The sequence below is a fragment of the Myotis lucifugus genome, unplaced genomic scaffold, assembly GCF_000147115.1.
Source record: "Myotis lucifugus unplaced genomic scaffold, Myoluc2.0 scaffold_10, whole genome shotgun sequence".
NCBI lineage: Eukaryota > Metazoa > Chordata > Mammalia > Chiroptera > Vespertilionidae > Myotis > Myotis lucifugus.
The window spans coordinates 13,588,975-13,616,414 of record NW_005871058.1 but is presented as its reverse complement, the minus strand read 5'-3'; the positions used below and the strand labels follow the sequence as shown (position 1 = coordinate 13,616,414).

General features: G+C 40.7%; 1 protein-coding gene across 5 annotated transcripts in view; it reads right to left on the bottom strand.

Annotated features, from left to right (window-relative positions):
* Nucleotides 1-18,748: 18,748 nt before the first annotated feature.
* Nucleotides 18,749-27,440, bottom strand: part of PDE6H (phosphodiesterase 6H) — a 21,092-nt gene continuing 12,400 nt past the window's right edge. For 4 of the 5 annotated variants that reach the window (XM_014451727.2, XM_023750073.1, XM_023750074.1 and 1 more), the window contains 3 exons: nt 23,804-23,984; nt 22,377-22,417; nt 18,749-19,162 (listed from right to left, as the gene is read on the bottom strand). In XM_014451727.2, the coding sequence (XP_014307213.1) occupies nt 19,086-19,162; nt 22,377-22,417; nt 23,804-23,937 (252 nt within the window). In that variant the 5' untranslated portion in view covers nt 23,938-23,984 and the 3' untranslated portion in view covers nt 18,749-19,085. Of the gene's footprint in view, nt 19,163-22,376; nt 22,418-23,803; nt 24,049-24,440; nt 24,491-27,440 lie in introns of those variants that run through there. The other variant, XM_023750072.1, reaches the window with a different exon arrangement.

Below are 27,440 nucleotides of genomic sequence, written 5' to 3'. Positions count from 1 at the left end.
CTCCACCACCTAGCACAAAGATTGCCCCCCCCCAGTTGTTCAATATATATTTATTGAATGATTACACTATATATCTTTTTCTAGGTCACATAACAAATAGTGAGCAGCAGAATTATTTTCTTTCCTCTCAGTGTACTCAAAATTCAGTGATTTTTTCATTCTCTAATCTGAAAGCTTATCTGATAGACTAACAATCATACTTGTTCAGCTATACCCTCTACATTCTGTGTTCCTACTCTCTTGCCAGGGCTGACCAGCAGCCCCTGAACAATGAATGAACAGATTACTCAGACACAGTTTGACTGTGAAAGAGAGGGCTAAGGGGCTCTTGGCTCTAGCGGCCGGAGCAGCCTCGACTGCCTGCCTCGTTAGCCTTCTATTGGAATTTTTATCTTTAGATACAATCAATAGGGTGAGTAATCTTGGGAGGACACATGTGTTTACATTGTCCTCTAGGCAAGGACATCCAAGGATTAAGTATAAGTAAACACCCGGAGGGTCTGCATATTCACAAGCTTGTTTGGGAAGGTCAAGGAATAATTAGGGGTGCTGCCTTTGACACTCCCCTAAGTCTCCCCTAAGTCAGAATTCCGATAAACAAGGCAGGCAGCCTTCCACACACTTCTCTTTTCTCAGAATGTCCTCCTTCCAACTTTCCAACCAAGTCTCTTGTGCTCCCCAACAACACTCAATTATTCTTGCTAGGATTTTTTAAAAGCCCTTTTCTTTGCCAACTAGTTTAAAGTAAATTTTAATACATTTTTATTTCAATTGTGGTAAAAGGATAACATAAAATTTACCATCTTAACCATTTTTAAGTGTACAGTTCCCTAGTGTTAGGTATATTCACATTGTTGTGCAAAAGATCTCTACAATTTCTTCATCTTGCAAAACTGCAACTCTATATCCATTCAACAACTATTTCCCATTTCTTCCTTCTCTCAGTTTCTGGTAACCATCATTTTACCCCCTGTTTGAGTTTGACTACTTCAGATACCTCCTATAAATGGAATTATACAGAATTTGTCTTTTTGTGATTATCTCATTGTCCTCAAAATGCATCCTGGTTGCACCATAAAAAAACGTGCCTCATTTTAAATATTTCTGGTGTTTTTTTCTCATAAGAGTTCAAAGAATCCAAGAACACATATAAAACACAATTTCAAATTAAGTAGGAATCATAAGGTTTTGCCCATCTATTTTGTGGGTTTTCTTAACATGGAAGAAATCATTCTTCTTAGAAATCACTAAGTGATAGGGAACCCACTAATTTTGAGGGTGCCTACTCCATGTTTCAATGAATCTCACCATTAAAAGCTAACACTACTCTATGTACTGTTCTGAGATACATTTTTTAAAATCCTAGCATTTGACAGAAATAAAGCAAATACCTAATACCAGTTTAGAGCACTGACTTTCCTTAAAACCTTAAAACATTCTTTAAGTCACCTTTGTTTTTCTGGCAGCTAGCTATTCTCTTCCTTGTACATTAAACTGTGGTTACTTATTAATTACCCACCACAAGATGACCGCAATAACAATGTTTTGCAAATCCTAGCTCTCTGGATTGGGGGATGTAAAGAAGGAGCAGCATAAAAGAGAAGGGTTAGAATCAACCCCCAATGACCAGAAACAAAGAAAAGCAGCCGGGTATCTCAGCGGCTGACGGCTACCTCCTGCACTACAGAGTTCACCATAATGAAGCTCTCAGATTCCAGTGTAGTACGACTGTCGTGTCCAACAGCATCTCAGAAATAGAAAGCCCGTTTCCACACATTTTTATTTGTGGTTTGGTCAACAACAACAACCACAAATTGAAAGTGAGGAAAGATAAGGCCTCACTTCCCATGTAGACAAAGATGAGGCTCATCCCGCCTTTGTGCTTGTACCCGCACTCCTCAGTTCTGCCACACAGCTTTTCCAGTAAAAACTGCGTTCACTGTAGCTGGTGTGGCTCTTCCTTGGCCAGGTACAAATGTCTAGACTCCCGAGGGCAAACATGTTTAGCTATTTTTACTAGGGTTGAGCAAATAAGCCCTAAATCTTTCCTTAAAACTTGAACTGATCCTCAATATAACCTTTTGGCAAGTTCCAAAAGGTTTTGTTGCCTTCGGTTTTCAACCTGGTGTTTTCTCTTGTTCTCCTCTTGTCTATTAAGCCAACCTTAGTCATAAAAAACAAATGCTTTCAGAAAGATTTTATCAGCTCTCCATAGAGGATACTAGAAAAAAAACACCAAACCATGATTATTCTGTGTCAGAGTTACCTAAAAGGTCTTTCTAAGTCTTTGTCAGGCAAGTACTCTTCTTTCCACCATAGAACACAAACAGTACAGATAGTACTGTGGTATTATTACGAAGATTTGCTAACATTTCCTTTTTAGAACAACCCATAAGTATAAACTGAGATGAATAGAAATTCTTTTATATGGAAGAGGCTAATGGATGAATTTTACTCCTCTATCTACTCAGAGAAAACTTGACACTCTCAGATGCCCTTCATATAACTGTTCCTGATGCTAAGGATCCAGGGTTAGATTTGGAATCATGACCTGTGTTTTCATCAAACTACATAACTTGATCTAGAATGAAGCTGACCCTCTCTACCCCCAGGCCCTCCGAAGTTTTGAGTTATATCTTCTTAGCCTTCCAACTTATGTGTGAGGCACAACTGTACAAAAATAGTAATTCTTATTTTTATTGAATTTATTGGGGTGTCATCTTACCTAATAATAGACAAACATGCAAATTGACCGTACCTTTGCTATACCTTAAGTCATGCCCACCAGCCAATCAGAGCGGCTATATGCAAATTAACCCAACCAAGATGGCGGCCGGCAGCCACGGAGCTGGAGCGAGCAGGAGGCTTGGTTGCCCCAATGATGGAAGAAGCCAAACTTCCCGGCCGGCTGGCTGTTGCCTCCTCTCAAGTCAACAAAGTTTCAATTATAGAAGGTAAATAAACCCCAGATACCTGCTTCCAGTTGCCATGGCCACAGAGCTGGAGTGAATAAAAAAAAAAAGGAGAGGCTGGGAGCTTCGGTCTTCAGGGGGCTTGGTCAGTCTGAAAACAGCCATCATCCTCTCACCCAGGCTGGCCAGGCACCCCAGTGGGACCCCCACCCTGATCCAGGACACCCTTCAGGGCAAACCAGTCGGCCCCCACCCATACACCTTTTATAACAAAAGGATAATATGCAAATTGACCCTAACAGCAAAAAGACTGGGAATGACTGGTCACTATGACACACACTGACCACCAGGGGGCAGATGCTCAATGCAGGAACTGCCCCCTGGTGGTCAGTGCGCTCCCACAGGGAAAGTTCTGCTCAGCCAGGCTGATAGCTGCCAGCACAGCGGTGGTGGCGGGAGCCACTCCTGCCTCCTCAGCAGCACTAAGGATGTCCGACTGCAGCTTAGGTCTGCTCCCTGCTGGCAAGTGGACATCCCCCAAGGGCTGCCGGGCTGCCAGAGGGACATCTGACTGCCAGTTTGGGCCCAATCCCCCAGGAAGTGGGCCTAAGCCAGCAGGTGGACATCCTCCCAGGGGTCCCAGACTGCAAGAGGGCATAGGCCGGGCTGAGGGACCCCCCCCCAAGTGCACAGATTTTTGTGCACTGGGCCTCTAGTTGGTTAATAAAAATATATAGGTTTCAGGAATACAATTCTGAAAAACATCATCTGTATATTGTATTGTTTGTGTATCATCCCAGGAACTCATAGGAGTGACTGAGAGACATGAGCACAATGTTGTCCTGTGCTGGTGGACAAAAACAAACCTGAGGTTCATATACCGTTGGGATCTTATCTGAAAGAGCTGGTGGGCTGCTGAGAAATTCTCCAGTTTCCACACATTTCCTTCTCATTACAAGGGGCATCTTCTCACCTCCTTTTAACCTCTAGAGTCACCCTCCCTGCACAACAAAGCTATTGTGGGAAGGGAAAGCGCACAGAGTACAATTTGTGCCATGTTAGGGAAGGCTTTGGTCTGGGCCCTGGGAGTTAGCAGGTCCAACCTTGGTACTCTGCCAAAGGTGAGATGTGGGTGAGCTGAACCACAGCCTACAAAAGAGATTTGGCCACCCCAATAAACACCGAATCCTTTGTTTCAGCATCCGAAGGTAGCCTACCATTTCTTGGGTGTGGAATATTGGAATAACTTTCTCAAAAATATAAAGAGTTAAAAGAATTTAACCCTAGCTGGTTTGGCTCAGTGGATAGAGCATCGGCCAGCGGACTGAAGGGTCCCAGGTTTGATTCTGGTCAAGGGAATGTACCTTGGTTGTGGGCACATCCTCAGTAGGGGGTGAACAGGAAGCAGCTGATCAATGTTTCTCTCTCATCGATATTTCTAACTCTCTATCCCTCTCCCTTCCTCTCTATAAAAAATCAATAAAATATATTTTAAAAAAATTTTAGATGCCAGCTTTTTATATAGTAACCATATTCCCATTTGACATGATTTATTACTAAAGGCCTGGTGCATGAAATTCGTACACAGGAGGGGGGTCCCTCAGCCTGGTCTGCACCCTCTCCAATCCGGGAACCCTCAGAGGATCGGGCCTAAACCCGCAGTCAGACATCCCTCTCATAATCCAGGACCACTGGCTCCTAACCGCTTGCCTACCTGCCTGCCTGATTTCCCCTAACTGCCTCTGCCTGCCAGCCTGATGCCCCTAACAGCTCCCCTGCTGACCTGATTGCCCCCTAACTCCCCTGATGGCCTGGTCGCCCTGAACTGCTCTCCCCTGCTGGCCTGATCCCCCTAACTCAGTGGTTCTCAACCTTCCTAATGCCTCGACCCTTTAATACAGTTCTTCATGTTGTGGTGACCCCCAACCATAAAATTATTTTCATTGCTACTTCATAACTGTAATTTTGCTACTGTTATGAATCGTAATGTAAATATCTGATATGCAGGATGTATTTTCATTGTTACAAATTGAACATAATTAAAGCATAGTGATTAATCACAAAAACAATATGTAATTATATATGTGATTTCCGATGGTCTTAGGTGACCCCTGTGAAAGGGTCATTCGACCCCCAAAGGGGTCACGACCCACAGGTTGAGAACCACTTCCCTAACTGCTCTCCCCTGCCAGCCTGATTGCCCCTAACCACCTCTGCCTCAGCCCTGCCACCATGACTTTGTCCAGATGATGTCCGGAAGTTCTCCCAGTCTCATCACCCTTTTATTAGTATAGATTGTTGTTGTTGTTGGGAACATACTAGCCATTATTTTAGAACATCTATTGTGTGTTTCTTCAATTCTAACAATAACTAACCCTGGACATAAATTTAGTTGCCCCAGAGCTTGCTGCTGAGAAAGTTGCCCATGATTGGGAAACAAATACAAGGTAGCACTGCTGAGAACTGAACTGCTTCTCTGACACCAAAGACTCAAATACTAGTATCTCATTATGCTCAAGTTGCCTTCTCTCCTTTTTTTTTAACAATCATTTATTTTCAAGACATACCTAATTCTGTTTGCTCTTCAGGAAGATAACTAGTGAAGTTGATGAGTTAATCTGACCAAAGGTTACCCTCCTACTTCTCCTGAGTAGCCCAGGCATTTGTCACCATAGGCTTTTTGAAATGGTGTCAGATACAAGAAGGTCATTGGGCATTTCCAATCAGCCATAAAGGGAGACTAAAACTCTGACAAAATAGAAGCAATTCGGGGCCATAGAAACCTTATGATTTCTCTCAAATTAAACAAATATTTGGATAGAAAAACTTTTCATTCTGCCTTCTCACAATGACCCATTGTATTGGGTTGAATCCCCCAAAATCCATGTCCATCTAGAACCTAAGATTGTGCTCTTTTTTGGAAATAAGGTCTTTGCAGAAATAATTAGTTAAAATGGGGTTATATTAGAGTGTGCAGTAAACCCAATGACTGGTGTCTTGTATGAGAAGGGAGAAGGTGATTCAGGCACAGGGACATAGAGGAGACATAGGGACCAAGGGCACAGAGATTGAAGGGACGCAACCGCAGCCAAAGAACACTGAGGATTGCCAGGAGCCACCAGAGCTAAGAAGGGACAAGGAAGTTTCCTTCCCTTAAGCCTTCAAAGGGAGCACAGTAATATATGGTGACAGGAGAAAGCTTGAGTTTGGGTGGTGGGCACACAGTGCAACATACAGATCTTGTAACATAGAAACCCACACCTGAAATCTATATGAACATGTTGACCAATATCATCCCAATAAATTTAATTTTAAAAAAAGAAACTGCAAAAGAATTAGTGTATTTCTTTTAAATTTTGCTTTAGATATTTTATGTAAATAAAACCAATTTCCCCAATAAAAACACTATTTAATGAACTGAATCTAATATGCTAAACTAAAACATACATTTTTAGATAAATGAATGCTTTTTAAATAAATAAATAAATAAACTTCAAAAACGGATGAAGGCTATCTTAAAAGTCAACAGTAAGTCACGTGTATATTTGTTCCAGCCAGCAAATGCTTTCAAAGTGTTGTCTGTACAAACGGTTCTTTGCTTAAGGTTTTACAAAACTCAGAGCGAATACTTTTTGAGGCTCTTTAGAAAAACATAGTTTGAGTTAAAGTTGGTTGCTTTTTCAGGATAAGCAAGCAGGAGTCTCGGATGGAGTGTGGACATCCCTCCTGCTCCCATTCGTTATTAAGGAGAACACAAAAAGACTTCCTCACTGAATAAAAGGATCCTGGTGCTGCGAGTCAGGGGACTCCGACTGAATTACAGCCCAGGCTCTGACATTGATTTACCATATGACTTTCAGGCAAATATTTCGTCTCCTGCTCTTGCAAGTTTCAACTTACTTTTTGCTGTCTAACACTGAACAAGTCATTTTACAATGCTCTACCTCAGTTTCCTCATCTATTAAGTTAAATAACAATGACATCCTCTGTTAGGCCTGCTATGAGGTCTAAACGAGTCAATATAGCCAAAGCACAGAGAACAGAGCTGGTATTAGAATTGCAGGGATACATGTCTTTGCTCCCCTTTTAAGTCTTAAGTTTCTTGGGAACAGGGATCAAACCTTACTCATCTTGGTACCTTTCAAAATACCTAGAATATTATTTTGCATGTAGTAGTTGCTCAATAAATATGTGCTGCATGAATGTATACTTCAAGGACAGAGGCTATCTATTATTTAGTTTGTCGGGTTGTGTTCATTAAACTTTTTTTTTTAAATCCAGTTATCTGGGAAAGAAAAAGAGAAAGCATCTTTGGGGAAAACATCTGTGAGCAAAGCATTCCCGTGAGAAACTTTCTATCAGGTTGGGAAAATACTTTAGAAATCTTCCCGCGGTAAGGGCAGGAGACCTTTGGTCTTTCTAGACACGTCAGCCTCTGTTCTCTGGGAGCAGCCTGGGATATCCCCACGGTGTGGAAGAACCTCATCACCCTCTTGTTCCCCTTCTCTTCTTCTTTTTCCCTCATCCCAGCCCCACACCTCACCCCAGCCTCTTTCTCATACTTCTGGAGACCTCCTTCTCCCAGGAGAATGGACAGAAAATTTTTTATTGCTTCAGTTTTATTGCTTTTAGCTCTGGAAACGGCGTGCTTCCAGGCAGTAATTATATTCTCTTTATAAATATTATCTCTAAGAGAATAGCAAATAGCTTTTTGCTAATGTTATCTGTCATGCTGTAGCTGCTAAATGCATGTGTCAACTAGAATCTTGAAGTAAACAAAGTTCATAAATTGATTCCTGTAGCATGAGGTAAGTTCTTACTGGACCCTAAAGCCGCTTAGATAAGAACAACTGAGCTGATCATCCAGGCGAGCAATGAGATTAAGAATACAATGGAACGTTCTGAGCAGTCTCCAAGAATTACCGCAAATTCAAAAGAAACACCAACATGTGAAGGTCAGTTGCTTATGAAGAAGCCAGTTACAGGTTACTCAGCCTCCAAGAGGATCATGTGGTATTTTTCAAGTTATCTCCAAGTTAGATTTCCCCATAAAAACAATTCTGGTAGAAGAGGCTTTAACCTTCTCAGCAAAGAGTTCAAGGAATTGTATAGAAGAATATAAATCATAAGTAGCTCTAGTAACATTTATATAAGGTTAGTAGATGGAAATGTTTCTCAAAAAGAAGCTAATATCCACTCTGACGTCTTACCTATAATGACAGTGTCACAAGGACCGAATGGTGATTGGATCCCATCTTCACTCAGAGGGGCTCCTCCAGAAAGCTACACGCAATGGCCTTCCAGGCCTAAGGAGTATTAAATGTTGACAAACATCTGTGTACTTTACCTCATGAGGTTCACTTTCTCTCAAGAGTAGCATTCTGTGATGATAAACTGCATACGCTCTGAAGATAGAACTTCATGGAGCTAGACAAGCTGTGTCAGTATTTTCATTGGTAAAATGGACAGTTGTCGCAAAGACTAAAGGAGTTAAGACAACTGAATGACCTGGTGCACCATAAGAGATGAATAACTGTTTCCTACTATCATGTTACTATTATTTAGAATCATTATATTGTTTAAAGAATAATTATTACGATTTCATTTATAATTATTACATTATTTAGAATTATTATGTAGCTCGCTCGCTCTCTCTCTCTCTCTCTCTCTCTCTCTCTCCCTCTTAGCTCTTGTTACCTTAATTTTAGCCCAGGAACAAACAAGCTGTTGCCACCAACTTTATTGTCCTGAAGAGGCATGCTGACATCCTTCTCTCTATGACCCCAGTAAGGACAAAGGCCAATTCTATTAGCCCTAGAAGGTGGAACTCTCCTCTCTCTCTCTCTCTCTCTCTCTCTCTCTCTCTCTCTCTCTCTCCCCCCCAAATTAGAGGGCCAAACAAGAGTAAAACAATTACAATCTGAAAAAAAGGTAATACACTACACAGCATTCCAAAGTGACTTATTACTACTTCTAAGGGAACGCAAATAACTCAAATTGCTCCATATGAAAAAAAGAATTACCCACCTGGGAAGGATTACAAACCTGAAGGAAGCTTTTCTCCCCATAATATCATAGAAAGGGATGTCCTCAGGATTCATAGACCATTGAGGTTTTTGTGCTGCAGTTTTGAAAAAGGGTGATTTTAAAAGTAAGAGCACATAAATCCAACCAAAATGTGTTAGAATTGATAAATGTGATTAGGGGATTTATATTCCATACACACCTCCTTTTGTTTTATGTGTTTAAATACCCACCATCAGAAAAAAACACTTTTAAGTTCTAAAAAAAATCTTGCAATTAGAACTAAATTAAAAGAAGTCCTATGTCTAAGTCTACAGCAAGTTGTTAGAGCTTTGAAATACAGAATTTGTAGGGACAGAAATAGCTGTAGGATAAAGGACAAGATGAGAATGTTTATCCATCAGAGTCCAGTTCAGAAAGCATACTAATTAGGTTAACAGGTGGAATTTTTTATGAAGTAACTGTAATCAGTTAGAGGAAACTGGCTAAATAAGGTGTGAGAGGGCTAAAAATGCAAGGGGGGACATTGAGGTAATAGGGAGATCATTTCCGGAAGCAGGGACCACCCTAGGAAAGGTGAAATAGGAAGAAGAGTTGGGGTGGAGAGGGAGCCCTTTGGTTGCCCACCTGGAAGTGCCTCATGCTGGCACCTCTGCAGACAGTAGGGGGCGCAGAGTATAAAGAACTGTAGAATAGAACCAGGACAACCACTCCTACCAAGAGAGGGGCCTGTTGCTAGGGGATGCTGCTGACAGGAACAGGAACTCCTCCCTCCCTCCCTCTGCCTCACAGCCTGCCTTTAAGCCTCCCCCTCCATCGAGCCCCAGTGACATGGCCCAGCCTCTAGCTCCAATGTCACAAAGGGGAGCTGGAGTAGAGAGGCAGTAGCTTCATGAATTAGTATCTTCTTAGCCACCCCTTTCAACACGCTCAGCCAGAGTCACAAACCACAGCACCTACTTTAACTGGCACTGCAGTTTGCAAACAAAGACCAACATTGCTGCATCTAGAGAAGAGAAGCTTCTGCTTATTCCGTATCGATCTCTGCAACATCAGACACACAAATAGCTGTATCATTCATTTATCCATGTATTTATTCACCCAAGAAGCATTTATTGATGTCCTTCTATACACAGGCATCTTCCGAGATGCTGAGATGGTTGCAACAATGAGTAAGAGAGACAAATTCCCTGCCCATGTGGAGCTCATATTCTAATGGGGTAGATGGACAACAAACAAATACAAAAGCAATGGCCGGTCATGCTAGATCCATGGGGGAAAGGGATAGTCAATCCACTTCCTTTTCCTAATGTGATGAACACGCAGAAATTTTATTTTATTTTTTTTTAAAAAGAAGAATTGCTCCAGCTCACCTGGATTGACATTTTACATTAACTTTCCATCTTTTGTAAGCCATCATTTCAACTGTCAGTGACTCATACTGAGCAGCCTGGTTGACATCATGTCCCTGATAACACAATGAGACCTAAGATGTATTGCTTCCTGGGAAGAGCCAAGTACAGGCACAGCAGCTCCAGCCCTGCACGCAGAGGTGGGTGGGCTGCAGGGCACGCCCTCTGCCGCTGTTCTCACATTCCAGACCATCCTGTGGGTGTCTGAAATGATCCCCGTCACCGAGACTTAATCATGAGCCGTAGATGCAAATTTTGTAGGAGAAATAAAAATCCGGAGATGTTTCAGGAACCGGCTCTTGTTTTAAAGCTTCAGTGGCAAATCACGTGTTTAGTGCACTGTTAGTAGCCTGGATAAAGGAATATCATAAGATAGTCTGCCATATTTTTATTGTGGGCAAAATAAGTATCATAGATGCCTTCACTACAACTTGTATTGCTTCTTCTAGGCACCATGACCATTGAAATATGGAGAACATTAAACAAATTTGTATGTGTGTGTTGTGATAAACTATGTTAGAAAAAAATAACTAAAGTTATATACTTACTGGTCTTTAACTAATTTAAACTCCAAGCAACATCTGTAGATTATGTATACTAACTTTTTCAAATGCCATGAATATAAACTCTATTTTCTGAAGAATTTTTTAAATCCTTACCGTATTCCTTCTCTCACCTAACACTAAAACCCATAGTCTGGCTCCTGTGAGGCTCTGGGAATACTGGGCCTGAGCTCCCAGTGGCCGCTGCTTGCAGGTGTCCTCCAGAGTGAAGCGCAACCTCTGGCTCTACTCAGCCAGCGTCACTCAGCCCCATCACCTGCTGGCCTCTGGAGGCATTTCAGTTCTGCAGACGCTATGTTCTACTAACTCAAAAGAGATATTGAAAATGTTTAATAGCCAACAAGGTATGGGTGATAGAGTGAGGACTTGGAGGTCTCATGCAATGAGACCTTAACCAATGAGTTAATGTGAGGCATTAACCCATTGGCTTCTGTACTTGTGACAAAGACACGAGGGTACGGGGACATGGGGACAGAGGGGGGTCAGCACAGTCAATATCAATAATTGATATCTGAACAACCAGGATAGTCATATAGATCCAGGTGTGCACTTTAGGTGAAGAAAGTGTGTGTGTGTGTGTGTGTGTGTGTGTGTGTGTGTGTGTGTTCCTAACCCCCCCCTCAAAAAAAAAAAAAAACAACCAAGGAAATCCAGTAGAGTTTAGAAAGAATATTGTGTCTAAGCTTTGAGCTATATTAAATGCTAGACCTACAAAACAAAGACCTCTGTTTTAAAATGGATAAGAAAAGCAATGAATCTCTGGGCCTGGTCCCTGGTATTGAAGGCCTGAACTAAAGCAACAGGAACCTCTGTCAGATCCCTTATCCACTTATCCATCTCCTTCTACTGGTGTGAGAGTTTCTTTTGTCTTTGTATCTTCCATAGATAAGACAGTGCCTGACACATAATGTGCCTCCTCCCATTCCCTTCCAACTTCAAGCCAGTGGGGAAATGGGGGATCACAATCTGTAAACTAGAATCTCAGAGGGGCTCTGGGCTCCAGGGGAGGGATTGGTCTGAAGCCTGGAAACAAATTTGCTGAAAATATAAAGAGAAGAGGTATGCAAGTTAAATTCTCCTCACTCCACGTCCCTCACTGCTGACATTTGCAAACCATCTGGGGAACTAAGGATTCTAGTGGGATGTTGGCACCACAGTAAAGTCTCCTTGCTCCGACTTGGGGAAACCCCACCTGTCAGCCACATCCACATCTTCTCATTGTAAAGCTAAGCTTGCCAATCCCCAAGTTCTATAAACAGACCCCCCCCACCACCCCTCTGAATTTCCATGTAGTGGAGCAGTTTATCTGGAAACCAATATTGGAAACCAATGTAGCAGGGGAGGTATCTATACCAAATCCATCCTTCATGCTTAGGTATGAAGAAACAAACCAAAGATGACTAGATACATGAGAATAAGCAGCATAAAGGAAAAAAAGAAGATAAAAAAATAACCACAGGGGAAAACAGAGAACTGTTATTTAAAAAGATTTTACACTCATGAACAAAATGTGAAGACAAAGGAAAAAGCAGAGAACAGTAAAGAGTTGAAAAATAGGATAGCAAAAATATTAATAAACTGATAAGAAAATAAAGGATAGAAATATTAAAAATGTCAGCAAAATGATAAAGAGAAATATAATATGAGAGAAAATATAAGAGAAATAGAAAACCCATTTTTTTTAACTTGGAATCCCAGAGAAAGAGAGAGCAGAGAAAATGGAAGAACAGGTATTATGTAAACAATAATAAAACACCCCCCAAACTGAAAATGACAATCAGAAAAGGGTTCCCTGATTGCTGAGTAAGATGAGTGAAAAATCCTTGTAAATGTTAGAGTACCAATGATACAAGATATTCATAAACATTTCCAGTAACGAAAGCACAAATGCCATCTAGAAAAGACTGGGTCTGGGATGGCACAGCTACCTACAAACTTGGAAAAACACCAGGCCAGAGTGGCTCCGGCAGGGATGTCTTCGCCCAAGAATGTCACAGGTGCAATAGACAAAATAACCATGAAGCTGGATTCACTTGAGGAGCGGACAGAGGCATATTATTCTTTTTCCAAAAAAAGAAAAAAAATACTATTGGAAAAACAAGAGAGAAATAAACAAGTTAACACAACAAAGACTTTAAAGTAATTGATAACATTAAGGAAAGGGATTCCTTTTGACCTTGATGCTAGAAAGATATTCCACTGAGCAGCCCAGAAATGTGGACATTGAAAGGATAGCCTAGGAAATGTTTTCTAAGCGGACAGCTTGGCCCTGCTTCGAAAAACAAACCATGTGGTCATAAAATGTAACTGCTGTTGGTTAGTTTTGCTTTTAGAATCAATTTTAAAGGAAAAATATAGACGATCCATGTAGGGCTAGTGAACAAAATGTTAACGCTTAAGACCCTGCGAATATGAAAGAAAAGTAGGGCTGACAGAATGGGGAAAAGAAGCAAACGGTAAAGGCCCTAATAGCCTCGTCTTAAATAAATATGCAGAGATATAAGACAATGACTAAAGCTGATGAAAAAAAAATATCAGTTGAGCTATAGAAATTATAGTGATAATCAAGAGGAGATTGTAAAAATATTGAATTTAGCTCATGAGACCGATAGGGACAGCCTCAGCAGTGCATATTAGATGTCATCTTGTATAACAGGGAGTCTATAAATATTTATACGTATGAACATTTATTATAAATATATATTAACTAAATAAAGGTAAAACCTATTATTTAAAGCTATAAATAGTGAGACATTAAAAATATAAGCAGATAAAGAATTGCCTATAAGAAGTGGAAAACAGAAATGGTATAGTGGACACTTTGCTCTTTGTTATAAACTCTTTGGTCTTTTCCATTGATTTCATAATGCTAATTTTGTAATAAAATAATGCATTAAGAACCATCCCTCAGCCTCATCCCATTTCTGAACTTCATCCTATCTTTAGTGTCACCCCAAATCTCATATCTGTCTAACCTGTGACTTACATCATCTTGCTCCATTACCGAGCTTGGAAGGAGCAGCTAGCTGATATATCAAATGGCCCATCAGATTGGCCCAGTGAAAACATCACAAGTGACCAGTCATTTTATCCTTTGGGTCTCAAGTTTTTTCTTCTGCAAAATGAGGACATGCAGTGAGTAATCTAAAGTATCTTCCAGTTTTATCATTTCTTAAGAATGTATGTGTAACTTATCTATGTATTTTTTATCAGCACTAGAATAGTGAAAATGTAGCTAAATATCCACAAGATGGCACTCTAAGTCCAATTCTATAGAGATGTGGCTTTTTTCTTTTTAATTCTCCTAGTTTTGCTGGCAGAAATTACAAAACATAAAGAACAATGGAAATACTTTGAGGAAAAGTTCAGGAGGACAAGTATCACCCAGAGACCAGGCTTAGCTCTCCCCAATCTCCAAGCATTTACTATATTTCTCCAACGGCATGTGAATTGCATGGCCACAAGTCATAGCAGCCTGAGTGTTAACGTATTTTCAAAACAACAATCAGAAAGCCATACTTCTCTGGTTTGGATCTCCACTACCAATGTGGGAAGTTCAGTCAGCTGCCCACTACTGTACCCCACAAGCCATTTCTGAGATCCCTGGGGCGTGTGTCAACCAAATCTGTTAGCCCGTTCATTTCTGTACCTGTCGGCTATGATAGAAATGCTAGGGCCAGTCTTTTAATTCATGTTTTATTCATTCATGGAACAAATAACTAGTGAGTGCTTACTATCTGCCTGACTCCACACTAGACACTGAGTACACAGCCAGGAACAATACTACATACACAGAAATATGTCTATGCCCAGATTGTCTCTGGAAGTAATCACAGCAAACTCATAACAGGGATTGGCTGCAAATGGAGTGGACCATAATGGCATTGGGTGGAAAGGAGACTTATCTTGTCCTGTGTTCAGTTTCATACTCTTTAACATTTATCTTATGCATGGATAAGCATGCACATGATAAATATGGATAGCCAGTTTAAATTGGTCAGTGAGGATGAACATTTTCAGAATTAGCTCAATGGATGTATGTCTTCTACTAGAAATGACTGTCTTCCAAGTGTTCACGAAGTGTTCATTCATTACAGCAGGTGGCGGTACTGTACATGACTTGATTTTGGAGGCTCTGGAGAAATGTGGAAGGATGGTAGTTAAACACATTCTGAAAAGAGCTGGAAACTGAGGCTCTGTGCCTTGGGACTTCTGTCATAAACAGAATAGTTTGTTCATGCTTGAAACAGTGTAAATGTACTACTTGGTTCTTAGAATTTTAAACTGAAAGGGACCTTAGTGATCATTTAGTCCAATATCCTTGCTTTATTCTCAAAGAAGATAAGGGAATTAGCCTATTATCTAGCAGGTGCTGTGTAGCAAAGCCAGGCAGAACCCAGACTGCCTGAATGTTTTGTCATAAGGAGATGGTATGACTGATGAAGACAATCAGTTTATCATTCTTGCTTTTAAGTTTGAGAGTCAGTCTGATGTTTAAAATGTAGGCTTGGACCACATCCGTGTTTTCAAACTGACACAAATTCAAGCATTGCCTAGGGCTCTTTTTAAAAATACAGATTCTAAAGTCTCTCCCTTCGAGATTCTTATTCATAAAATCTGGAGTGGAGCTCAAATTTTGTATTTTTTAACAAGAGATCTTCAATGGTTCTTATTATCTGGAAAATGTCAGATGATTTTTTAAAAACACTCCAAACCCTTAAATTCTATGATAATTTTCTTCTTTTGCGATTGTTCTCATTAAACATTGTCCTTCCTCTACATCAGTGATTTGCATCAGAATCACGAGTCCATGTTATTTCCCATCTCTAACTAAATATCACTGGCTGATGAATAGCATCTGTTTGTCAATACCATTGCTAAGCAGGGGGTTTCCCATTTGCCCCTTCATATCCACTCTCCACTGTTATCCACCTGATCTCTGCTGTTGGAGGTAAACTTTATTGACCACTTCAATGGGCTCCTTTGCCTTCTGACTTTCAATTGGGTTTATCCAATGGGAGGATTCAACAGAAGAGTAGAGAATGGGAGAAGAACAACATTAGGGGTATTTTTATCCTGACCTCTACTCCTTCCTAATTACCCATGGAATCACTATGAGTTAGCTGTGTCTCTCTATTGAAAGCTATGGCCATCTCAGAGGGTCCTCTTATAGTTAAAGTAGACCTTTGGGGTACCTTCAGGCCGAGGGTTGGTAATATTGTTACTGAAGTACCTTTCAGATACTCCTTAACCTTTCCCAAGCCTTTGTAAATAATCCCTTTGTTCTTTGTTAAAACTTCCTCAATTACTCTTGAGTATGCATCTCTGCTGCCAGGACTTGGACACAGACAATGATTTATCTTTATCTCTTTCATATGTGCTGTTTACAAAATAAAGGTTTTCTTGTTCTTTATTAGAAATAAGATCACCAGGCTGGCATGGCTCAGTGGTTGAGCGACGACCCGTGAACCAGGAGGTGATGGTTTGATTCCAGGTCAGGGAGCTCGATCCCCAGTAGGGGGCATGCAGGAGGCACCCGATCAATGATTCTCTCTCATCATTGATGTTTCTATCTCTCTCTCTTTCTCTCCTCTCTTCTCTCTGAAATCAATAAATAAGAGAAATGATAGAATTTAGGAGGAAAAAGAAAAGAATTCTAGAATTCAAATGGGCTTTAGCATATATATTCTAGCTTACCACTAAATGCTAGAATCCTACATGAAATAGGTCTGCTTCGTCCTGTTCATTATAACTTTTCAAATATTTACTGGGAATTATCATTTTCTCCTCTAGGTTAAATATTATCAGTCCCTTCAATCGTTTTTCATGTAATATGGTTTCTAGATCCTTCTCCATCCTGGCCATTGAAGATGTTCCATTGGGTGCATTCTGTTTGTCAGTGCTATTGCTTCAGAAACATTTGCAAAGTAAGCCAAATGTGGACAGAGTCTCACAGCTGAAGAACCCAGACCTCCCTAACTGAGAGGCATACTGGGATGAACAAATACAGACCAAAGGCTCTGCTATCAAGCGGAGCTTCTGACTGAACCCAGATGTGTGGGCGGAGGCAGGAGTCCCTGCTGAAGGGGACATACACATTACCACCACATTCCTCGCAAGTCATGGTTCCACTTTAGAATTTATACCTTACTTTTTCTTTCGTACTTTACTTTCCATGAAGGAGGGAACAGTAATGGAATTCTAGTCAGGCCAAGAGCTAAAATAAGAAATAGGAGCACTTTAAATTCCCATGGTCTGGAATTCCTCAGTTTCCTTAACCCCGACCAATCCAGATGTGTTTTGTAGGCACCTAGTTTTCTGGCCCGAAGGTAACTAGGTCATTTGTGTGAAATAGTTAGCATAGAGTCTGCAGCAAAAGCCTCCCATTTCCTTGTTCAGACTCTGAGGACCTCAAAGTCACAGAATGTATTGCTGCCATGCACCTTAGGTTATCAAATTTAGGCGAATTGGAAGATCCAGAGGGTAGAATCTTTGTCCAAAATTACAGAGCAATTTACTGGTAGAGCCATGATTAGAACCCAACTTTCTTTCCTCTCTATCATTCTGTCTCTCTTTTCAGTTAATTTACTCCATTCTTTTACCAGATTACAAAACCGAAATGAGGAAATTAATACAAGTACCTAAAGCCTTCAAGTCCGACAGAGGCAGCATTTGAATTGCACAATTGCCTTGGAAATATTGGGGAAAGACAGCTATGTGCACATTATATTTGACACAACTTCAGGGGTGAAGCAAACCGTCATTTTATTTTGAGAGCTCAACTACCTAGCCTTTGCATCTGAGTCTAAACTTTAAAGACTATAAATGTGGACAAAAAGGGGCCTAACTTATGGAAGGCTTACATGGCAGCCTTGCAAACCACAAAGGATGGTCTGAAATTAAAACAATTTTAATTAAGAAGCAGTCTATGGTGGGTAGTCATGTCCTAGGTCAGTATCTTCTCTGACAAAGATCAACTTTGATCTTAACTGAGTCTATTGTCTTTTTGCATCTATGATAACATACCTTTGGAATGTCAGGGTAACTTGTAACTTCCCTTTTTCCGGATCCCTCAGGGCACAACCAGTGGTCAGGGCACCAGGGCAGAGACCACAAATTCCCTCACTGTTATTGTTGTGTTAATTGTTGACTGTCAACTATCCTGTACCCACTTATGTAAAAGAAGCATGTGTCTATCATTTTATTTTTTACCCAACCCCAGAGGTTTCCCTGCTTTGCTTTCTCCCACTTCCCTAATCTATCACCTGTGGATTTCATTTAACCCACTTACATCTCCTCCTTTGATAGTAATTTATAAAATTAGGTGGAAAAACTGCCATTCTCTGGAGCATTAACTCAATACATTGAGATTCTGCTTCCCGGTAATTGTCGACAGTTTGGGTCAAATAAACTCACAAAAATTCTTTACAGGTTTGAATGTTTCTTACATTAACGTGAATCTTTTCAATCAACTGAATCAAGGCACTGAAAATTAGGCTCCCGTAGTTAGTCCTGACTTTAAATCTCCAGTCTCCCACCAACTTAGAGCTGTATAATTTAAAACTGCAGAGGACTTCAGGGACAGCCTGGTTCAAAGAAACTTAGACCCAGAAAGGATGTGTTTTACAAACTTACAAAGAAGAATAAGAATTTGACTCTTAATCCTATGGTCTTTTGCATGCACTCTGGTTATTTCCTGTATGACTGTGCCTTCTGTGTTTAATTTTCTTTAGAACGGAGCACCAGATATTTCGTTGGAGCATTTAATAAACTTCATCACAAGAGTCAAAGTAAATATTTTCTTTATTAAATGAGAAGGGGAGGTGAGTGACATAAATGTTATTTTAGAAGCCTATTACTTACTAATCATAAAGAATGCCTAGCAAAAATAGATTTGAAGGACGTAACAAACAAATATTTAGAGAAATATTTATGACTTCGCACAGCTGATAGGAAAATGTAGTCAGGTTTGAAATGCCCTAACAAAAGTTGATGTTTCCCCACTATTCTGAGCTAAACTGTACTCTATGAGAGAGTCTGACACTAGAACTCTTAGTAGCAACTTATAGGAAATGACTGCGTAGGAAAAAGGAACCACTTCTGAACAAGACTGCATTTCAAGACTCAATAGGGAAAAAGAAATCAAAGTTATAGCAGATGCTGTTGAGAGTGCCTCAGATGATCCCAAACTGAGCGAGCTCATGCAACTCCAGGTGGCTGAATGCCTCCCAAGGGCAAATCACTGTAATATCTGCAAGAGAGGGAAGAAGAATTTATAAGTCAGCCTCACCCCCAGGAGAGACTTTTCTGCTCAAAAAGACATCCTTCAGGCAGAAGATACCTCCTCCTCTCTCCTATTCATTGTCCAGGTGACTGGGAAGTTATCTAAAATGGCCCTGAGACCCAGAGGATCAGACCAATTGCTTAATTAATCCTTTGAAGGCTCCTATGGCCCCAGAACACACTCCTCCAGATATCTTTGTTGGCTCTATTCTGCATCTTCTTTTGGGCAGGTGACCCAAGGCTTTTGACTGGGGCTACCCTGTAGGGGTACATCTCACTGATCACCCAGGACCTCCCCAAAGCACAACCACTAAGGAGGGACCAGAAGTAGAATTCTAGTCAGGTCAAGAGTTAAAATGAGAAATAAGAGCGCTTTAAACCCCCATGGTCTGGAAACCCATAGCCTCCTGACTCCCTACCAATCCAGGTGGGTTCCTTGGGCTTCTCTGACTTGTTCCTCAGCTCCTTTACATTTTGAAATGCCTACATCCAACTCATATTGAGAAGTGATTTCAAGGGATCCTCTAATCCAGTCCCTTGAATCCAGAAATAAATTATTAATGTCCCCAGGTCACAGAGAAGCTGGTGGATACCCAGAAAGAGTAAACATCTAGCAAAAAATTGCACAGTTGCAGAAATGGGACTAGAACCAAATCAAAGGCTACAAACCTTCTTCTAGTGTAAACCTCTTTCTATTATTCCAAATATGTTAGCAGAGTTCAACATATCTTCCAGAGTGGATTTACTAGTCTTAAATATATCTGGTCAAAATATAGAAGCAGTTGATTTAGGAAAATAACACATGAGCTCTATAAAGTGGCTATAAAATTTATTTGAGATTCCAGAAGTGACATTTGATTGCAAAAAGCAAATACACTGAGAATTGCCTGGTAAGGACACTCATTGCTATGAATGCCAGCATTTATCAAAAGTGTATTGGAGATCTAGATGGTTTGATTCAGTGGATAGAGCATCAGCCTGCAGACTGAAGGTTCCCAGGTTTGCTTCTGGTCAAGGGCATATGCCCTTGTAGGCTCAATCCCCAGTGGGGGGCATGCAGGAAACAGCCAATTGATGTTTCATCATTGATGTTTCTCTCTCTCTCCCTCCCCCTTCCTCTCTGAAATCTCTCTCTCTCTCTCTCTCTCTCTCTCTCTCACTGTGTGTGTGTGTGTGTATATATATATATATATACACACACACACACACACACACAGTAGAAGCCCGGTGCACAAAGTTAGTTCATGGGGGAGGCGAGCATGTCCCTCAGCCTGGCCTGGACCCTCTCACAATCCGGGACCACTGGCTCCTAACCACTTGCCAGCCTGCCTGCCTGATTGCCCCGAACCGCTTCTGCCTTCAGCCTGATCGCCCCCTAACCGCTCCCTTGCTGGCCTGATTGACGCCTAACTGCTCCCCTGATGCCCACAACTACCCTCCCCTGCCACGGCCTGCCTTCTCAACCGGGACCGGCCTCCTCTGTGTTGCGTGGAGCTGCGGGACCCCCCAGGCCTTACCACGCGGAGCAGCCACTGGGCCCCACCTCCACTGTGCACAGAGCCATCTTGTGGTGGCCATCTTGTGACAATGCCGTGCACAAGGACCACCTAGGCTTTTATTAGTATAGATTTTTTTTTTAAACAGTGTATTGGATGAACCCAGGTGAGTGTAGCTCAGTGGGTTGGAGCATCATCTTGTGTACCAAAAGCTTACAGGTTCCCAGTCAGGGCACATATCCAGGTTATGGGTTCAATTCCTGATCTGGGCTTGTATAGGAGGCAACCAGCAACCCATTGATGTTTCTCTCTCACATTGATATTCTCTCTCTCTCTCTCTCACACATTCTCTCTCAAATCAATAAAAAACAACAACAACAACAACAAAAAAAAAAAAACATGTCCTCCAATGAGGATTAAACAAAAAGTGTATTGGATGAGTTGAAAATTCATGTCTACACAAATACCTGCACAAGGATGTCTATAGCTGCTTTATTTATAATTGTCAAATCTTGGAAGCAACCAGGATGTCTTTCAATAGGATAAATAAACTGTGATACAACCATGCAGTGAAATATTATTCAGTGATAAAAAGAAGTGTGCTATCAGCCATGTAAAGACATGGAGGAACCTTAAGTGAAAGAATACTTCTAACTGCAAGAAGTCTGGAAAAGCTACATACTGTATGTCTAACTATATGACAATCTGGAAAAGGCAAACCTATGAAGACAGTAAAAAGATTATTGGTTGTTAGGCGTATATGGAGGGTGGGGATAAACAGAGCACAGGGGATTTGGGGGACAGTGAAACTCTTCTGTATGAACCTGTAATGTTACATATGTGGCATTGCGCATTTTTCAAAGCCTAAAGAACTGGACAACAACACAGAGACTGAATCCTAATGTAAGCTATGGACTTTAGTTAATAATAATGTGTCGCTATTGATTCGTCAATTGTAACAAATGCAAGTCATTAATAATAAGAAAAACTATGTACAGGGGAGGAGGGGAGCAGAGGGTGTGTATAGGAACTCTGTACGTTCTACTTAAATTTCCTGTAAATCTCAAACTGCTCTAAAAAATAAAGCCTATTACTTTTTTTAAAAAAAAATAGGCAGTAATTTGCATTCATTATTCAATGAATAAAAATGCTAGGCAATGAAAAAAAAAATTGCATTGGATACTTTCAGTGTGTGGGGCCCTGTTCTGGGTGCCAGAGAATGTGTGAAAAGAGGAAGCAGTTGAGGGAGTGGTTGGCCTGCTAGAGTAGAAATGCTCTCCGGGCCCCACCCTTGTTTCCAATACCTCACTTGTGGCCTCTGATTGTCACTTAATTCTGCTGTGTCTCAGCTTTCTCTTCCGAAAAATAAAGAAGCTGGTCTAGACTAACTGAGAATCTTTGTAACAAGTCTGCAATTCACCATTACAGTCTCTCAATCATTGTTGAACAAGACAAGAGAATTCATTAAACAAACATGGGGCCTAACCTGATTTCTTTCAGAGTGTTTGCCTCTTGGTACACACATTCTAACTAGTACTTGGGAGATCAAAAATAAAACCCCACATTTTTCGGTCTTCAAAGGAACTGCTGCCTTAGGTTTTTCTGGTAACTTTCAACTGGCCTGAAGCAGATAAAAAGATGAAACTTCAAGTGTAATGTTCTCACTTTAGTCTCTGAATGGCTCACCTGTTCCCAGCCCTTCCATGCCTGGAATATCATCTCCAAACCTATGGAAAAAATAAAAATTAGCTGAGATCAGAACAAAAGGGTCCTGGAATGACTCATGTGGAAAGTTTCCTGACTCAAGGGGGGAAGAAGAGGCTTAAGCTTTTATATTTGAAAAACTTCTTATGTTTGCATTGAATTAAGGTAAAGAAAATAACACTCCGGCAGGTTTTAAACAGTGTATCCCATGGAGAGATATTTTCCCCAGGGTAAAAAATTAACCTGAAACAATCAAGGGCCAGGAAGAATGATCAGTGGGACAATTTTAGCCAAGCCTCACTTCTAAAAATAGAAATTGGAATGAAAAAAAAGCAATATGAAAGGAATTAAACTGATTAATTTATTCATTTGTTTAGTTACCCAAAAGTATCGTATTAGGCATCTTCTATGTGCCAGACACTGTGTTAGGCTCAAGGAGGAGAGAAAAAAATAAATAATTTTCTCTGAGTGAGCTCTGTCTCAAGAAACAAATGAAAACAAATAAATGTAATACAAAATAGTAAACGTTATGATAGCTGAATGTACAAAAGGCAAACAAGGAATTAATAATAACTTTTGTCTAAGAGAGTCAGTAACAGCTTCAAAAAGAAATTAACTTATGAGTGTGTGTTGAAAAATAAGACATTGCCAAGGAGAGAAAGAGAAAAACAAAGAACTTAAGACATAAGATTGAAGCCATAAAAATAAAGTGTGATTTCTGGAAATGGCCAGTGGTTCTGTAACCCTGATGAAAGCATGGGGCATACTGGTGAAAGGGAGTGGTCAAGAAGAAAAGCCAGGGAGGTCAAGTCAAAGGTCATTGTGAATGGCTCCATTTGCCGTGTTATATTTGGCCTTAGACCTGAGAGCTGAGAGAGAAAGTATTCCAGGGCTAAAAGCATGATTCAGCAAAGATTGTGGCAGAGAGGAAAACAGAAGATGGGGTGGAAATTTTTGTAAGTTTGCTTAATATGGTGAGCATTAAATCTCAAAAGTAGATGTGGCACATATACACCATGGACTACTACTCAGCCATAAGAAAAGATGAGATCCTGCCATTTGAGACAACACGGATTGACCTTGAGGATATTATGCAAAGTGAAATAAGTTTGGAAGAAAAAGCTAAGAACCATATGATTTCACTCATAAAACTGAAACTCGTGGACACAGACATCAGTGTGGTGGTTGCCAAGGGAAGGGGTGGGAGGATGGGAGGAAAAGAGGGCCTCATATAGGGTGACGGGAGAAGATTTGACTTGGGTGGTGAGCACACAGTGCAATATACTTGAGACCTATATGATCCTGTTATCCAGTCACCCAATAAATTTAATTTAAAAAACAACAACAACAAAGCAGTCTTATGGGAGAAAAGAAACAATAGGAAGTCTTCTTTTTCATCCTTGTCTTACCCTTTCACACCTTTCTTCGGAGGCTTGCTCTTGAATTGGCGAGTCTGCCTCTGCTTGAATTTGGGGGGCCCTTTGCGTGGGGTGGTGGGACCCTGGTTTGAAGCTGGAGGAACCAAAGCAGTATTGTCACTCATTCTTATGGTCCTTTGGTGGCCGATGTTTCTTCTTCAGGCCCCTTAAACTGTGAGAGAAGAAAAGACCCTTCAAGGTATGAGGACAGTTGCTTAGTAGACCTTTGCTGTAAACTGGGAAAGAAAAAGCACCGTGATAAAGAAGCTTAAGTATTTTGTGTTGGCTCAATAGGGGAGAAGTTACCATCTTTTAAAGATATTTTAAATAAATCACAGTATAAATTGATGGAGACACTCAATATAGTGGAATACAAATTGACAACCAATAGATTTCAAGAATCTAGGTAGATATGTTGTTCTAGTACATCTGCCACTAGCTTTCCATGTGATTTATTAGAATGGCCTACTGCCCCTCTGTGATCACCAGTCTCATTATATGTAAAGGGAGGAGAATGGACTAAATGATATCTACAGTCTTTACAGCCCTGACATATTATCATATTATTTAAGCTTTACACATTTTTCCACCCAGCTGCAAAATAATCAGACTCTAAATGTTTGCTGACCCATTGTTATGGCCTTTGTTCTTTATAGTCTTTACTTTATTTAATCCTCACGTGATCTAGAGACTTCTCTCCTAGTTCAGAGCTGGCGGGGAGGGAGCAGTGATGGTGTGGAAATGTAATTGTCTGGACAGGTGTGGCTCTGAATCAGGGTTACCAACGCCCATGAAAGTATGCAATACATCCCAACACACACACACACACACACACACACATACAAAAATCGATGCAGAGTGATTAAGTAGTAAGTTTGTGATTTAACTTCATATCCAGACATGAGGTTCTTCAGCTACACATTTCTCAAAAATTTTTGGCATTTTTTCCTATCCAAATCATGGGCCTATCTAATATGGTTTTCCCAGACTTTCATTTTAGCTGTAGAAATGTGCATTGTCACTCTTCAAGTACAAATCAAAGAACATGATTAACAAAGGTATGTTTAACACGATGGAATACTATGCTGCTGTTAAAAAGAAAGAACTCTTACCATTTGCAACAGCATGGATGGAACTGGAGAGCATTATGCTAAGTGAAACAAGCCAGTCAATGAAGGAAAAATACCACATGATCTCACTCTTTCATGGATAATTAAGACCATTACAAACTTTTGAACAATAATAAATACAGTGGCAGAGCTGCCTCAAACTGATTGTCGGACTGCAGTGGGAAGGCCAGGGAGGGTTGGGGGACAGGAGGGAGGGGAGTAAGAGATCAACCGAAGGACTTGTATGCATCCATATAACCATAACTAATGGACATAAGACACTGGGGGGTAAGGGAGGGCAGGGGCTTGTCAAGGGCGGGGGGGGGGGGAGGACACTTATGTAATACCCTTTGTAATACTTTTAGCGAAAAATAAAAAAAAAAGAAACCAAAAAAAAAAAAACAAAAAAAAAAACAAAGGTATGTTTAAAAAACAAATGTGCTAAGCTAAAGAATTTTTTCTTTTCCATCAAAAAAGTTGATAATATTTACCTTAGGAAGGAAGATTGTGAAAAGCTCCAAAGAACTCCCAAATAGTCTTAATCCCTCACTTTGAGCCAACCCCTTTCATAATCCACTACCTGGAAGCTTTGTTTTCGTTGAATTCTCTGTTTCACCCATTATAGATTTATGCTAATATCCTTAGCTTCAATTCTCCTGGACAATCTTTGGCTTGTGCTAGCCTTTTATTTCTCTTTCTACCACACTGCACATCCCTCAAATATTATGTTGTATAACTTCATCAACTTTTTCTTATTACTTTCAAAATCATTTTAAATCCTTTCCACCAAGATATTTTTTCCTCATTTTTTTCCAACTTACTACTTTCACCCTGTCCTGCCAATTTTCAAGTTGTTCAAAGAAACACACTGACTAATTTGTGAGCTGGAACCAGGGATGGTGAACCTGGCCAGACCCCTGGATGACCTACTCATGCCAAGGATTTTGTCTTAATCCCCCTTTGGAATATGGGCTGCTTTTCCAGTTTTTGTTGATTTCTGTGATCCCAGAACCTGCAACAGTACCTGGCCTTTATTAGGTATGCCATGTATATTTGTCAAATGAGTAAATAAACAAATGAAGAAATTGGACTAAAACCCTGAATGTGAGAGTCTGACCCTGTGACCTTCTGCATCAAACCATAGAGAAGGCATCAGCGGATCTTCACTTTACAAAGCCCCCAGTGGCTTAGGAAGTGCCCTGCCAGCTCCTCTGCTCACTGAATCCCATTCTTGTGCTGTGGGCGCTCTCCTGCCCCAGTAAACAGGCAATGTCGGTGCCTCTCCGAAGTGTGGTTCAGGCCATGGGAATCACCAGTGGCATCAGAGTGTGGCACCAGCAACTGGCACGTCCCAGTTCTGCCAAAGCCATGGAGATAAACTAGAGAATTTCTCGCAGACCAGGCTTTTATGACTTCCCAATTCTTTCACAATAGTCAGAAACCACAAACTTTCCTTTCTCTCATCTGGGGAATCTACTAAAATTAGGATTGTCAGGTTTAGCAAGTGAAAATATGGGGCACTCAGTTAAATTTAAATTTCAGATAAACAACAAACAATTTTTGGGTATAACTATGTACTATTAAATATTTGGGATATGCTTATACTTAAAATGTTTATCTGAAATTCAAATTTAACTGGGAATCTCCTATTTCATCTGACAATGCTAACTAGGATCCTACTATGTTAGATGTAGAGCCTGTAATGTGAGGGCCTAAGATAAATCAAATTAGTCAAATTAACCTTTGGGGCAATACAGTGTAAAGAGTAGGTGCTTTAGAATCAAATAAACATAGCTTCAAATTCCTGCTCTACAAAACTGAGCTTTAGTCTATCTTGTAAAATGAATTAAATAATACCTTCTTTTTCGGGTCATAGAGAAAATTAAATGAGATAACGTAAATGGAGTATTTGGTGAAAAGTACCCAAAAAAGAGTAACTAGATACTAGACCTTCTGGGAGTCGAGGAAGCCGTGCAAACAAATCTATGGTTGCGACACAGGTTCAGCTTCTCTTGGGCCACAGGCTGAAGAGCCCTGGTCATGCACCCAAGAGGCGATTGTCATCTGCTCTTACTGAGCGATCCTCTGTGGCCCTCAAATGCCCCAACTATTAACTTATTCCTGGTTTGTCTTAGAAGAAATTCTGCCCTCCTTGGATACTTTTGAGCCCCCTAACATTAATGCCAAAGAATTTTAAAACTGCACTAGACTTCTATTTTCCCCTGATTACACTTATTTTTTCTTCTAAGTTTCTTTTGCATGTTTATATAATTTTGAAGTTGCAACTCTATGCTTGGACAGAGTTCATGTCTAACTCAAAGTGTGAGGCATTATATAAGGAACTAGAGGCCTGGAGTACAAATTCATGCATGGGTGAGGTCCCTGGGCCTGGCCTGCGATCAGGGCCTATTAGGGCCCTCTTGCCCAGGCCCAATCAGGGCCCGGCCAATCCGGACAGGGCAGATTGGGACTTGCTGGCAGGGGGGAGGAACAAGGGGAGGGATGGGGGGGGTGGGGGG